Raw genomic sequence first — 15,494 nt, 5'->3', positions numbered from 1 at the left:
ATATGCCTTTTAGCAAGGTGCCATTAATTTACAACATTGTCATGAGTGGATTTTTCATGCTGTCCACTATTCCTCTTTATTTGCTCTGGAAACCTCCACATTGCCAGTAAACATTCTTGGGGCAACTCCCCATCATGCAGAAAGGAAAGAGGTGGGTTTTTTCAGTCCGACAGATTCTATCAATGAGAAGTGGAAATCAGTCCGTGTGCCTGCCGGGGCATCTCTACACCTTGGAAGATTGTTCTCCCTGTGACTAGCAGAGCTGCTCTGTTCATTTGAAGAGAACGCTGCTATGGTGAGGCTGCCTCTTTCCAGTGTAAGTCTCACTGAGCAACAATCTCTTGCCACTCTGTGTCTATACAAATAACACAGGGCATTTCTCTGGGCTATGGCATCCTTAAGTAAGGCTGCCAGGGAACTAAAGATGTGATCAAATGGCCCTGTTGTCCTTTGGCAGGAGACCAGACTGAGGCTGAACCTGAATGAGTACCAGACTTTAAATATATACTCACCACTTACCCCTTTAAACAAAGTTCACAGATTCTAAGAGAAAACCACTATATTACTTTTCTCCACAGCCATGGTTTAAAGAGCGTGGTTCTAGTTCCCTCTAGACTGTAAGCTCATGTAGGCAGGGAACGTGTCTACCAATGTTGTTATATTGTACTCTCCAAAGAACTCAGCACAGTGCTCTGCCCACAGTAAGCACTGAATACAATTGATACTTTTAAGCATTACAAAAAGGGCATTGTAAGAGCCACCTTAATTTTTGAAAAGAAATTTTTGAAAAATTCAAAAATTCTAGTTTTCCCCCAAAGTTCTCCACATACATGTCACTTTCCCCATATTTGACAATTTAAATGGTATTTGTTAAGGGCTCTCTATGCACCAGGCACTGTACTAAGCACTAGGTACATACAAGATCATTAGATTCAATACAGTCCATGTCCCACTTGGGGCTCAGTCTTAATCCCCCTTTTACAGACAAGGTAATGGAGGTACAGAGAAGTTAAGTGACTTGCCAAAAGCCACAAAGCAGATGAGTGGTAGAACCGGGATTAGAACCCAGTTCCTCTAACTCCCAAGCCTGAGCTCTTTCCACTAGGCCACGCTGTTTCTCCTATGATGCAATGCAGGCTGACCTGACTGAAAATGTATGTATGTGTAAGCATGGCAGATTGCCATTTGTCTAAAAATAAGTTTTAGAAATGAATCTTGAATTTCAGTGGCCAGCTAAAGACTCTGAAATCCTGCAGAAAGCACCTAGGAAAGCCTTGTTTCCACCAGGGAAAGTTCAGAGGTGGCCAGTCCAGTGACTGGGACAAGTCCAGGAAGCCATAAAGAGCAGGCTGGATTTAGATCAGACAGATGCTGCAGGAGGGAAAGAGTCTCTCTCTGCAGGACCAAGACTCTGAAGGAGGCCCAGGGTGTCTTCACACCCGATAATGGGCAGGCAGAGTGCTAATGCTGATGTGGGTGGGAGAGGGGAAGCTTCTGTGATTTGGGGGGTTGGGAGTGGGGGGGAAAGGGTGCCATCTATGAGGCGTCCCTGAAAAGTGGGTTCCTACTGAATGGCTAATAAATCTCAGTGAGCCCCATCTATGACAACCGCCTGCTCAGTTCGAGGTATGGTGAACACCGCTTGGTCTGGGAGTCCTTCAAATACGTGGAGTTTGAGTTATTTTGGAGATGAAAATTCCTGAGGGTTCATTTTTAGTTGTTTTTCCATAAGATCATATCTGCTGTAAGAAACCTGGAAAAATAGATACACAGAAGGGAAAAAAAATAGTTGAAACAAAACTGCAAACACTGTTTTATTTAGTATCAAACACAAACACAATAATTATTCGTCCCTTTCAAAAACACCTTCTGGAATTAGCAAGTTTTTTTTTAGAATGTTGGTTCTTAAGACCCTATGGTCCATATCACTCCTCACTTAAAGCTGACAAACTAGCACCTTCTTGGCTTCTCCAAATATTGTAAAGCTAGAAAGGAGAAAAAGGAGACAGGAATGGAGGGAGGAAAGCAGTGTGGCTTAGTGGAAAGAGCATGGGCTTGGGAGTCAGATGACAAGGGTTCTAATCCCACCTCCGCCACCTGTCTGCTGTGTGACCTTGGGCAAGACATTTAACTTCTCTGTGCCTCAGTAACCTCATCTTTAAAATGGGGATTAGGGCTGTGAGCCCCATATGGGACAAACCGATTACTTTGTATCTACCTCAGTGCTTAGAACAGTGTGTGGCACATAGTAAGCGCTTAACAAAAACCATAAATATGGAATTATGGCGGGAGGGAAGACGAAAAGCAGGACAGCTTAGAAGGGTAAATAGGCAAGTTTCCCCTACTTATTAACCCTGAGATCACTGCTGCCAACATCAGAACTCTGCTTTTCTCTTCTTTACAAGAGGTAGTTATGGTTCCATGTCAACCTGGTGAAAATCATTTCCTCCCACAGTGGGGCTGATTAAGTCTCTGCTCCTGCCAATTCACAAGTGCTTAGTACAGTGCTCTGCACACAGTAAGTGCTCAATAAATATGATTGAATGAATTCACCAGGAAGTAGCCCTGACCACTCCTCCCAGCACCCAAACTCTCCCAGCTGAATTCTATATCTATTCTCACAACTTTGATTTTCGTTTTCTTCAGCTCCAACACAGTGAATCTCACTGCTGCTGCTTCCACCACTCTGGTAACCCTATCTCCTGTGCCTGGATGAAATTTCCAGGCCAGTAAAGTCGGGGTGGGGTGGGGGGTGGAGGAGGAGAGCAGGCAGCGGAGATGAGCGGCAGAGGAGGAGAAAATTTTAGGCTGATGCCCATTCACATCCCCTCTGCTCCTCCACATTTTCTCTGCCATCACCTGTTCATTAACATCTCACCCTGGTCCTCCCCGCCCCCCCCCCCCTCCCCCGACACAAACTTTGCAGCTTTGGAAGGTGAGACTCATTGGGCACAGAAGTGACTGGCGTGTCGGAAGGGGTGGTAGCAGTGAGGTCCATCACACTGGAAAGTTAGAAAAATTTTAAAGCTACAAAAATAATAAAAGTATATTCAAGTCTGGATATAAATTAGAGGACAACGAGGGGATACAGGAAAGCCATGGGGCCCTGGTGAAGGGAGGGGCGGGGTTGGGGTTATTTATCTCATAGAGAGGAGGGGCTAGCTTTATGAGGTTTGACAGGAAAGAGACCATTTGTGTAACTTCTGAGATACCCAGAGCAGCAAAAATCACTTGTCTGAGGGTTAACCATATATCTGAGGGGCCCAGCACGTAAGGTCAGGTCAGCCTTCCTTTCCCTTTTTTTCCACGGTATTTGTTACGTGCTTATTATGTGCCAAGCTAATCAGGTTGGGTACAGTCCATGTCCCACAAGGGGCTCACAGCCTTAATCCCCATTTTACAGATGAGGTAACGGAGGCACAGAAAAATTAAGTGACTTGTACAGCAGACATGTGGCAGAGGTGGGATTAGAACCCTGGTCCTCCGAGTCCCAGACCCGTGCTCCTTCCACTAGGTCATGCTGCTTCTCTTGCCTCCTCCTGCCTTCTGGCTTTATATCTACTAGCTCAGCAGAAGCTAAAGCCAAACAAAAGAAAAGAATTTAGGCATGTTCACTGTCCTCAGAGACTGGGGCCAAAGGCATAATTTTTTTTTCCAAAGTTGAGGTTCAGGCAGGCAGGAATCACATTTTTTTCAGTTTTTGGCTTGATCCAAAGAAGGCCGGTTATGTTGGGAAAATACATGATGTGCAAAGTTCTAGTCTCTGGAGCCTCCAGTTCTCAAATCTCAGCCCCATCTGAGAAGCACTATTTTACGGGGATAATCAATCATCAGTTCTTCCACAATTACTGTTTTTCCTGTTTTTGTTTACAAATGCATTACCTATCCCGAACACCAAAGTAAAAACATGGGCTAATTACTTATCTCAGCCAAAATATTTTATCTTTCCAAGTTATCAAGCTGAAGTCCTAGCCCTTTTATTGTGCTTTTCAAAACTACTGGTTGCAGGAAGAAAGGAGGCACCCTGGGACGATTATTATTATTATTACGGTATTTGTTAAGCACTCACTATGTGACACACACTGTTCTAAGCGCTGGGGTAGATACAAGGTAATCAGATTGTCCCATATGGGGCTCACAGTCTTAAGCCCCATTTTACAGATGAGGTAACTGAAGCACAGAGAAGTTAAGTGACTTGCCCAAAGTCTACAGCTGATAAGTGGCGGAACCGGGATTAGAACCCATGACCTCTGACTCCCAAGCCTGAGCTCTTTCCACTAAGCCACACGGACAACCATACACTATTCCCCGCCACATTCCAGGGAACCACTTAAAGGCATCTCCTTTGTTCTCCAAAAAGAATAATGCTCATACCTGGCACAAATTTTCATTTTTAGCCTATGAACCTGTCAGACTATGTCTTCAAGTTACAACACTAATATGAGGATGGCATCTTTAGAGAGTTACCAAAGCCTTGTTTCTTTGCCATGCAAAATGGTCATTCTGTTTTACATGGCCTGCAAATGCCTAAATTTGCTTGAATTTTCTGAGTCTTACATACAAAATATTCCACAAACAAATGGACTGAGTAAAGTCCACACTTGGGTGGCAAACTACTATTACTGAAGTCAGAACTTAGTCCCAAAAGAATCATAAATGAAAAGAATTTGATTTCTACCTTTCAGTACATTGTGCACTTCAACTGTGGCAACATCCTTGAGGCAGTTAAATAGGTTCTGGGCCGTTGCATTCTTTTGCTCCTTTTCTTGCCACTTCTTCAACATCCTGAATTTGCAAACTGTAACTTCTTCCTTCTTTTCCTGAATTTTATCAATATCACACATCTCTAAGGCCAGGTTGGCAATGGCGATTTCTACCCACTCCTTTCCAATAGTCTTAGCAAGGTTCATTAGCTGGGCGTCGTTCAATATGGCTTCCCTCTTCACTCCATCTAAAGACACAGCGGACATTTAGCAGCTTGTCTCAACAACATCATGATACACAATGAAAAAGATTTTCTCCTAAAAGAGGATAGATGGTGAATTTTAGTCTTCAACCCTTTCCAAAGAGCTTCTGACTCTTCAGAGCTCTACTCTACTACATGAAATGTGGAAGATTTAGGCTACACTTTTAAAATCATTTTACACTACAGAAAAAGCAATGGTACTATCAATGCTAGGTAACTGGTTGGTGTCAGTCAGCACAGAATTATCCTGCTGGAAAAAATGCATACCAAAAAGAATTAATGTGACCCAAAAATCAAAATGTTATATCCACTGGTAATTTCCCTTTGTTTTCCTCCCCAGAACTTCCAATAACCTTCAACAGAATTTCAATTGGAATTCCCAGTGGAGGCACTAGAGAAAAAACATGTATTTCTGAGCAGGCGAACTTTATCCCACATCCCTTAAGCACCCACAGCTTGAGGAACATCTTGGCGTTGGTTAGTTGCTCGTCTGGATGGGCTCTCGGGATGAGCTGGGTAGGGGAGGGAGGGAGGAGAGAAGGGCTTCTCTCTCTAAGTCACTTCCACCTCCCCTGACCTCTCTTCTCATTCTTCCATGCTTTTCTGGAGCTTTGCTTGCTTTTTAAAAAACACACAGATCACCAAGTTTAAACACATAGATTCAGCTTCTGAAAGACGGCAACCTAAAGGTCATTTTTATTAGACTTCTAAAAGGAAGGCCTATATAAAATGACACAGTGCCCTCTAGTGGTCTGCTAAACGACTTTAGTGTAAATAACATTATTTAGGCACATCCAAGAAAGCGTTTTTTGTTCGGGGGGCGGGTTCCCACATGCTGATTCTCATAGCTTTTTGGATAGGCATTTATTAAAATGGGGAAGAAAAAAATACTTTCTCTGGACATAAATCAACATGAACTGCCCTTTACCCATAACCTAGATCATCGAAATTTTACTCACAAATCAAATTTAATTGTAAATTATGAGATGAATTCTGAGTCTTACTCATTCACTTATTAATCAGTATTGATTTCTGACTGGTGAGGTAGGAAAGACGAGTATTATCTACTCAATCTTTACATAAAAATTGATGTCTAAGAAGTTAAGTGCAGTCTTAGGCCCTTCAGCAAGGTTGTGAGGAGCCACAGTAGGGGCAGAGTAGGCACCAGTCATAGCTTCATCTTTAAAAGATTGTATATTTAAAGTAATATTGTATTTATATACTACCTATGGGACTGAGAGCCCCACATGGTACAGGGATGGTGACCTGATTATTGTTCATTTATACCAGTGCTTAGTACAGTGCTTGGCAATTACTACTATTGTATTTGACCCCTAAAATTGGCACTGGATTGCATGCCATTTAAGGGCAGAAATAATGAGTACCAATTCTACTGCACTCTCCCAAGGGCTTAGTACACAGTTCTGCACTAACACAAAGGAAACTCTCAGTAAAAAGCACTGATTGTTGGGAGTTAGTGTCCTTCGTATCTGAAAACAACACTGATGGTGGGAGTTTGTAAGTACCATGGAAACACAGACACACATACACCCTGTTACACAGGCTTCATGACTGACAATAGGTACAAATCAGGGAATATGTCTGTTTATTGTTATTTTGTGCTCTTCCAAGCACTTAGTACAGTGCTCTGCACATGATAAGCACTCAATAAATATGACCGATTGAATGAATGAATAATACCACAGAGATGGTAGACACATTTCCTGCTCAGAACAAGCTTACAGTCTAGAGGGGGAGATGACATTACTATAAAGGATTTACAGATATGTACAGAAGTGCTGTGGGTCTGAGGTTGGGGTGAATACCAAATGCCCAAAGGGAAAAGATTCCCAAATGAAAAAGAACAGAGAAGGAGCCTGGAAAGAGAGGGCTTAATTGGGGAATCAATTAACCAATAGTATTTATTTAGTGGTTTCCAGTACTCTACCAGTACTGACTATGGGAGGAAGAGACAAGCAGAGGCATATCCTTCTAGACTGTGAGCCCACTGTTGGGTAGGGACTGTCTCTACATGTTGCCAACTTGTACTTTCCAAGTGCTTAGTACAGTGCTCTGCACACAGTAAGCGCTCAATAAATACGATTGATTGATTGATATCCATTCCATTCCCAGTTTGGGCAGTGGCTAGCAAGTGAAAGGTAATCTGATACAAGTCAAAACTCAACATGCCAGGCAGCACCGGCATGGAAGAGAGTCAAGGGCGGAGACTCGAGTTTACTGTGTGGAATGGTAAACCACTTCCATATTTTTACCAATAAAACTCTATGGATACACTACCAGAACAATTGCAAATGGAGGTGGGGCATTCTGGGAGAGATGTGTCCATGACGTCGTTATGGCTTGGACACGACTCAACAGCAAAAGACAACAACAATTTATTTAGTGTTTACTGCGTGCAGAGCACTGAATTAAGTGCTTGGGAGAGTATAACAGAGTTGGTGGACATATTCCAGTCTAGAGGGGGGAGACAGACATTAATATAAATAAATTAGGGAAGGCATCATGGAGGAGATGTGATCTTAAAATTTACCATCATTTAAAATGGATCATTGTTCCAGTGAAAATGACACAGGGACAGCTTACTGTTAATCTTGTTTGGTTCTGTTAATCTGGTTTGGTTCTGTCCAAGTTCCCCTGGCTATTTCAAAAGATTTTTAGATGCCAGATTCCTTGGTCCAGCTGAATGCATGGCACTGACCAGGACTAACCCAATGCCTGAGAATTCCTCTGGAAACCCAGACAAGGCATCAATGGAAAAGCAATCGATCCAGGTCCACCGTAAGTTGTTCACATGTGGTACAAAATGAAACTGATGCATCACCACCTAGTGTTGGCAGCAAAAGCCTGAACAGCAGTAAATATACCCTAAGGGAAATCAGCGCACTCTCAGAGTGACAATCCCTGAAATACCTGGGAGAAGTAGGAAAAGAAGGACCAGTATTCATTCATTCAATCGTATTTACTGAGCGCTTACTGTGTGTAAAGCATTGTATCAAGCGCTTGTGAGAGTACAATAACAATATAACAAGCTTACAGTCTAGAGGGGGAGCCAGACATAAATATAAAATTAATTTAGCAAAGGAGGATCAGAAATCCAACAGTTTGGGCCAGTCTGAGAGACACTGGAAGGGAGCACCAGTGGGGGCCCCACTTCAAGACCCATGGTCAGCTCACCACCTGCCTTTATTTATTTTTTTGATGGTATTTGTTAAGCGCTTACTATGTGCCAGCACTGTTCTGAGCACTGGGGTAGATACAAGGTAATCAGGTTGTCCCACAAGGGGCTCACAGTCTTGGTCCCCATTTTACAGAGGAGGTAACTGAGGCATAGAGAAGTTAAGTGACTTGCCCAAGGTCACACAGCAGTCAAGTGGCGGAATTGGGATTAGAACTCACATCTTCTGACTCCCAAATCCAGGCTCTTGCCACTAGGCCATGCTGCTTCCACGCTGCCTTCTCCCACTACCCACGCATGACATCTTAAGGACTGTCGTTTCATGGTCTGAGACGTGTTTCAAAATTTCATTCTAATCGACCAGATTTCCGGAATCAGGCACTTTCAGAATCTGCCACATCCCTTTCAGACCAGGGGTACATTTACTATTTCAGTACACTGAACGATGGTCTAGTTGCTAGACGAGTTCACGCTCCATCCAAAAGTGTCTCCCATACTCTAAAAAGCAGCAGTGCAACAGGAGAATCTTGCTCAAAACTAATGTGTGTGGGTAAAAAGGGAACTATCATTGTAGCCTGCATTTTCTCAACCAGTCCTAGAGGGAGAGGAGTCGTCAGTTTCTGTACATGCCCGGGATAATATCGGTTAAACTGCTTGTTAAGCTTTTGCTCAAATTTCACTGGATTTACTGGGTGAATTCTGTACCACTTTAAATGGAGTCCAGTGAAACCTGGACAAACAGTGATTAAAGAAGCTTAACAAGAAGCAAATCCAAGCAGCCCATGCTGCAAATATGAAACCACTACATAACTTCACTTGTGGGGAATTTTTTCACCCCTAGCAAGGTGCCAGGATCACCTGGGCCCACAAAACAATTTGCTGGTAATATAATCACACAGAAAAATACGCAAACACAGTCATGGAAGAGCCAGTAGAATTTTGCACCTGAAACGTCAGTCCACTTGACTTTTTTACTGAGAGAAATCTCTTCGTGGAGAGTGGAGTCCATCTTCCGCCTTCTATTACCTTAGGGATAGATGAAATAGATGATCAAACAGCCTATTCTTCTGAATATCTTAACTGTCACCTACTTCCTCAGTGATCAAGGGAGGAAAAAAAAATGAACAAGTCATCATCAGAGAAGAAGCGGGCTCAGTGGAAAGAGCACAGGCTTTGGAGTCAGAGGTCATGGGTTCAAATCCTGACTCCGCCGATTGTCAGCTGTGTGACTTTGGGCAAGTCATTTAACTTATCTGTGCCTCAGTTCCCTCATCTGTAAAATGGGGATGAAGACTGTGAGCCCCATGTGGGACAACCTAATCACCTTGTAACCTCCCCAGCGCTTAGAACAGTGCTTTGCACATAGTAAGCGCTTAATAAATGCCATTATTATTATTATTATCATCACATAGGAATGAGTCCTGGAAAGTTTCAATGAGGGGCAAGACGGTCCTGGAGGGATGAGGAGCTGCCCTGATTCCTGCACCATGGAAATTTCATTTCAATCAATTGTATTTATTGAGCACTTTCTGTGTGCAGAATACTGTACTAAGCATTTGGAAGAGTACAACACAACAATATAACAGACATTCCTTGCCTACAGTGAGTGAGGACCCTAACCTGCGTCCCCTCCATTAGCTCCTTCTCCTTAAGGATCACCTTCATCTCTTTTCACCCTTGAGTCTTGAACTCCTTCAGTGAAGGATTCTAGACACTGCAGAATAGAAGCAGCATAGCCCAGTGGAAAGAGCGCAGGCCTGGGAGTCAGAGGACCTGGGTTCTAATTGTGGCTCCGCCATTTGTCTGCTGTGTGACCTTGGTTATGTCATTTAACTCCCATGTGCCTCAGATACCGCATCTGTAAAATGGGTATTAAGACTGTGAGTTCCATGTGGGACAGGGACTGTGTCCAATTTGATTAGCTTGCCAGCGCTTAGGACAATGCCTGGCACATAGGAAGCACTTAAATACCATAAAGAAAGGGGCAAAATAGAGTGCCGGGGATCTCTCAGAGGGATTGAGAGAAGCAGCGTGGCTCAGCGGAAAAAAGCACAGGCTTTGGAGTCAGAGGTCATGTGTTCAAATCCCGGCTCTGCCGATTGTCAGCTGTGTGACTTTGGGCAAGTCACTTAACTTCTCTGGGCCTCAGTTCCCTCATCTGTAAAATGGGGATTAAGACTGTGAGCCCCCCGTGAGACAACCTGATCACCTTGTAACCTCCCCAGTGCTTAGAACAGTGCTTTGCACATAGTAAGTGCTTAATAAATGCCATTATTATTATTATTATTATTATTGAGGTTAGCAATAAAAGATTGTGCTCAAGCAACTTTCTCCATTGAACGTGCCAGCTCTCCATCCGCTACACCCCAGCCCATGCTCTTTGCTCCACCCACACTGTCCTTCAGACTTCTTGCTCAAGTACTACAGCTCTCCTCATTTTCAAACTCCCCTTAAAACCCCACCCTTTCAAGAAGGCTTTCCTGATTAATTCCCAGCACCCCCAAATCAGGTCAACCCAACACCCACCCTTAGCATCATATATTTATTTCTATCCACTTACGTGCACATGTACACTCAATTGCACATTCAATTATTTCATCAGCTATTTCATCCTTACATTCCCTTGTTGCCATTACCTTTGTCTTTCCTCAGCTGCAACTGCTTATAAATCATTTCAGTCTGTCTTCTTCATTAGCTCGTTAGCCCCTTTAGGGCAGGGCCATATCTGTTCCTTCTGGTATATATTCTCAAGGGTTTAATCCAGTACTCGGCACAGAGTAGGTGCTGTGTGCCCGTTGCTGGGTAGGGACCGTCTCTATATGTTGCTGACTTGTACTTCCCAAGCGCTTAGTACAGTGCTCTGCACACAGTAAGCACTCAATAAATATGATTGAATGAATGAATGAATGAATTAAAGCTACCAAATTGGTAACTGACTGAGGAAGGATGCTGAGGCACTCAAACAGATAAGGGGTTTTTCCTGAGGGAACAGGGAGGAAGGAAACTCAGGGAGAGATTCCAGAGCCAAGGCTGATGAGCCTGTTTACACTATGACTGCACTCTTCCACTCTGCTCTCCTGCTTCCCTGAGACCACAGGTGTGCGCCTATAGGAAGGTGAGGGAAAGCATAAGAGAGTCCCTAGAGTAGCAAGCTAAGTGGCTTGAACCCTCAGACAAAACATAAAATCTAGACATGTGACCCGCAGCAAAACTGCTAAAAATTTCACTTTAGGATCCACCATGAGTACTTACTGTTAGTGCTGTTTCTCTGAATATTCTGATTCTGGTCAAGTTGTGCCCAATCGCCTATTAAATAGAAGAAACATTTTTAAGAGGGTGGAAGGAATCTTGATGGGACACAACTTTTAAGGAATTATGGAATCTTGAAATTCTGGAGTGATTAATGCCAAATTTTTCACTCTCACTTCACAGTAAAGTTTGCACCAAGAGGAATAAAGTCCTCATCTCTCTGCACTCGGAATTTGTTTCTGCGTATCTCCACACTGGATGCCCAGATTGAAAGGCTGATTTTTTTCCCTGAAGAAAATATGTAAATGCTGAATATGCAGTAATTCAAGGCACAGAAAGGGAGACCCCAATGGGGTGGGGGCATCATAAAATGTCCACAGCCTCCTGTTCCTGAACTTGCATTCATGAAAGGAAGGGACAATGTTTTTGTGTGCACACAGTGGCTCGGACTATGGACACTGACCTTTTCAGTAACACATGCACTCCTAAGTGAACTTAACCATCGACAGTGTCTTCTTCAAATATGAAGGGCCACTATGAATTCAACCTAGGTTGTGCTTTTGACAGATCCTAAATGAACACTCTTAAAGCTTCACTTAAACCCAACTCCATCTTCCTAAAACACTTAACAATTACACCCCTGCATCCCTCTGGGGTTTAGGTGAGTGTCCTACTCAATCTACAGGGATTTTTGAGGGCTCCCTTTCAGATGCTCCAGTCACTTAAACTGCCTTAATCAAATTGGCTGGCTACTTTTTTAAAAAATGGTATTTCTTACTATGTGCCAGGCACTATACTAAGCACTGGGGTAGATACAAATGAATCAGGTTGGGCATGGTCCCTGTCCCACATGGGACTCATGGTTTTAATTCCCATTTTACAGATGAGGAAACTGAGGCACAGAGAAGTTAAGTGACTTGCCTGAGGTCACACAGCAGACAAGTGGCAGAGCCAGGAATAGAACCTGGGTCCTTCTGACTCCCAGGCCCATGCTCTATCCACTAGGCCACGCTGCTTCTCAGCTGCTTGTATTCATTCAATCGTATTTATTGAGCACTTACTGGGTGCAAAGCACCATACTAAGCGCTTGCATCTCATGACACCTCTTCTCCCTCCCCACGACAACTAAAAAGGTAAAAGATTTTGAAAGATCGTCGTTGCCACTGATGCTGCTGTCATAGTAAATATTCATGTTCACACATTAATTCTGATGACAAGCCACTGCCATGATAAACAGCCATATGTTCTACTGCTCTTTTATTTATGCCAAACAAGGAAGGTAACATAGAATACAATTCTCTAAGTATCATTTGTTACAGTGAATCTTTTGTTGCTTATAACTTCAACAACAGGATTTGGAAAAAATAATTAAAAAAAAATTTTTGAATTTGACCTTCATTCCTGCATAGAAAAAAGGTGGGCTGTGGTAAGCCGACTCAAGAGCAGAATAATAACAATAATAATTATTATGGTATTTATTTAGAGCTTATTATGTACCAGGCACTGTACTAAGTGCTGGGATGGATACAAGCAAATCTGATTGGATACAGTCCCTTGTCCCACATGGGGCTCACAGTCTCAATCCCCATTTTACAGATGAGGTAATTAGGGCACAGAAAAGTTAAGTGACTTGCCCAAGGTCACACAGCAGACAAGTGGCAGAGCTGGGATTAGAACCATTGACCTTCTGACTTCCAGGACTGTGCCCTATCCACTAAGCCATGCAGAAAAATTTTCCTCAGCGATCAAAGTGGCATGTGTACACTGGCCACTTAGTGCCTCTTCAGCATCTACTTACTCATCAATTTTTATTTCAGAAGTAACAAAGCCTTGAATTTACATAGCACCTTTTCTCCAAGGAAGTGGGTTAACTCATTAAAACTCTGTAAGGAAGGTAAAGGGCAAATTTGTTAGGTCCATGTCTCTATAAGGCAATTATAGGAAAAAAAATTAGTCAGTCACACAGCTAGTTAGTGCTTGGGTCCAGAGTAGAGAGACATGGTTTCCTAGTTCTACCCACCATTCCTGGTGTTACTCTGCCACTCTTGATACTAATGATTTAGAGCTAATTCAGGAAGATCATCAGTTTTACTAAACTAAATGGTTTTGTTAATTCCGAGAATTTTTTGTTTTGTTTCCTCTGTCTTCTATGATAAGATTCTTACACCGTCTTTAATGATTAGATTTTAAAATGGTACACGGGCATTATACATAGCTACTTCTCGAACACCAAACCTGAGATCCACCCCATACACAAAGCACTTACATTCTCTGAGTTTTGCTTTCCATACAATTTCCCCAGAATCCAGTTCAACCAAAGATAGTTTAAAATCCACTGGCTGTTCCAAAAAGACCTCAATATAACTTTTTAACTTTAAAAGCGACCCATCAACAAATTGAATTTCCTAAAATAAAAAAATATATATTTTTAAAAGATCCATAATGCTTTTACTTATTCATGCAAAATAAAAACAGGACTTCAAACAATGCAAAAGATCAGGGTGGCTAAAGCGGAACAACAGTGAGAACTAATTTGCTTGTGGAACAGAGTTAGTATAGGGAACTAAAAGGCACAACACATCATGTTTGGAAGATAACAAAAGCCAGCATTGCTGGATAGACACTTTTTTCTTTTATTTTAAGTCTTTAAAGAACACATTTAGAATATCAGTTTTGTGAGAACTAAGTTAACTCCATATCTGAAAAACAGGTTTGTATCTATTTACCACAAGCATGGAGTACCTTTAAAATCAGCAAAGGAAATTTGTATTCTGTAAAATAGGGAGAACGACAAAGTACTACAATTGGAGACTTTTCTGTAGAGAATTGTGTCTGATGCCATTTAATCAAATCACTAATTGAACCTCACAGAAAACATACCTCTGGGGTTATTTCAGCTTCTGGTTCACTGATCAATCTGTATTTCTTTTCATTCTCTAGTAATTTTAGACAAACAGGGGGCTTGTCAATTTTCATAAATTTCTTAGTGGATTGCTTTATAGTCTTTGCAATATCCTAGAGTTGGAAAATAGGTTTTAGTTTGGTCTTCTGCATCAACAACTGAAACAACAACCAAAATCAACTGAAGTGCACAGGAAGGTTGACTCTTGGGATTTTCATTTTGCATGTATTTCATTTCATCTTTCAGCCAAAGCTCAACCACCAAATGGAAAATGTGTGCTTTATGGCTGTGACTATTAGAGCGGAGCTGGAGTGGAGTCTGTGTGTGGGGGAGGGAAGAGGATGGCAGGAGGGAGAGGAGGGAAGAGAAAGGGTCACATGGGTAATGTCCAACTGTTGTGCTTTGGAGTCCAGTATTTTATTTATGATACACTAATAATGATGGTATCTGTTAAGTGCTTACTATTGGTCAGGCACCATACTAAGCGCTGGGGTGGATATAAGCAAATAGAATTAAACACTGAGGCCTTACCAGACTGAGCCCCCTCCTTCCTCTCCCCCTCCTCCCTATCCCCATCCCCTCCGCCTTACCTCCTTCCCCTCCCCACAGCACCTGTATGTTTGTACGTATTTATTACTCTATTTATTTTATTTGTACATATTTATTCTATTTATTTTATTTTGTTAATATGTTTTGTTTTGTTCTCTGTCTCCCCATTCTAGACTGTGAGCCCACTGTTGGGTAGGGACCATCTCTATATGTTGCCAACTTGTACTTCCCAAGCACTTAGTACAGTGCTCTGCACACAGTAAGCACTCAATAAATACGATTGAATGAATGAATGAATGAACATGGGGCTCACAGTTTCAATCCCCCATTTTATAGATAAGGTCACTGAGGCACAGAGAAGTGAAGTGACTTGCCCAAGGTCACAAAGCAGACAAGTGGAGCTGGGACTAGAACCCAAGACAATCTGACTCGTAGGCCCATACTCTAGCCACTACGCCATGCTGCTTCTCCCTCTCCATTCTGCCTCACCTATGCACTTAGATCTGTACAGCGTGGCTCAGTGGAAAGAGCCCAGGCCTGGGAGTCTAAGATCATGGGTTCAAATCCTGGCTCTGCCACTTGTCTGCTGTGTGACTTTGGGCAAGTCACTTAACTTCTCTGTGCCTCAGTTA

The 15,494-nt window shown here is 42.6% G+C and overlaps 1 protein-coding gene across 2 annotated transcripts in view; it reads right to left on the bottom strand.

Annotated features, from left to right (window-relative positions):
* Window positions 1–1,078: 1,078 nt before the first annotated feature.
* The window catches only part of CARD8 (caspase recruitment domain family member 8), a 64,590-nt gene continuing 50,174 nt past the window's right edge, over window positions 1,079–15,494 (bottom strand). For both annotated transcript variants that reach the window (XM_038746767.1, XM_038746777.1), the window contains 6 exons: window positions 14,292–14,426; window positions 13,678–13,816; window positions 11,415–11,468; window positions 9,108–9,188; window positions 4,679–4,951; window positions 1,079–1,753 (listed from right to left, as the gene is read on the bottom strand). In XM_038746767.1, coding sequence (XP_038602695.1) covers window positions 1,734–1,753; window positions 4,679–4,951; window positions 9,108–9,188; window positions 11,415–11,468; window positions 13,678–13,816; window positions 14,292–14,426 — 702 coding nt within the window. In that variant the 3' untranslated portion in view covers window positions 1,079–1,733. The remainder of the gene's footprint in view (window positions 1,754–4,678; window positions 4,952–9,107; window positions 9,189–11,414; window positions 11,469–13,677; window positions 13,817–14,291; window positions 14,427–15,494) is intronic.

The sequence above is a fragment of the Tachyglossus aculeatus genome, chromosome 1 (assembly GCF_015852505.1).
Source record: "Tachyglossus aculeatus isolate mTacAcu1 chromosome 1, mTacAcu1.pri, whole genome shotgun sequence".
NCBI lineage: Eukaryota > Metazoa > Chordata > Mammalia > Monotremata > Tachyglossidae > Tachyglossus > Tachyglossus aculeatus.
The sequence above is the reverse complement of the archived record's forward strand: the minus strand, read 5'-3'. Positions and strand labels throughout refer to the sequence as shown.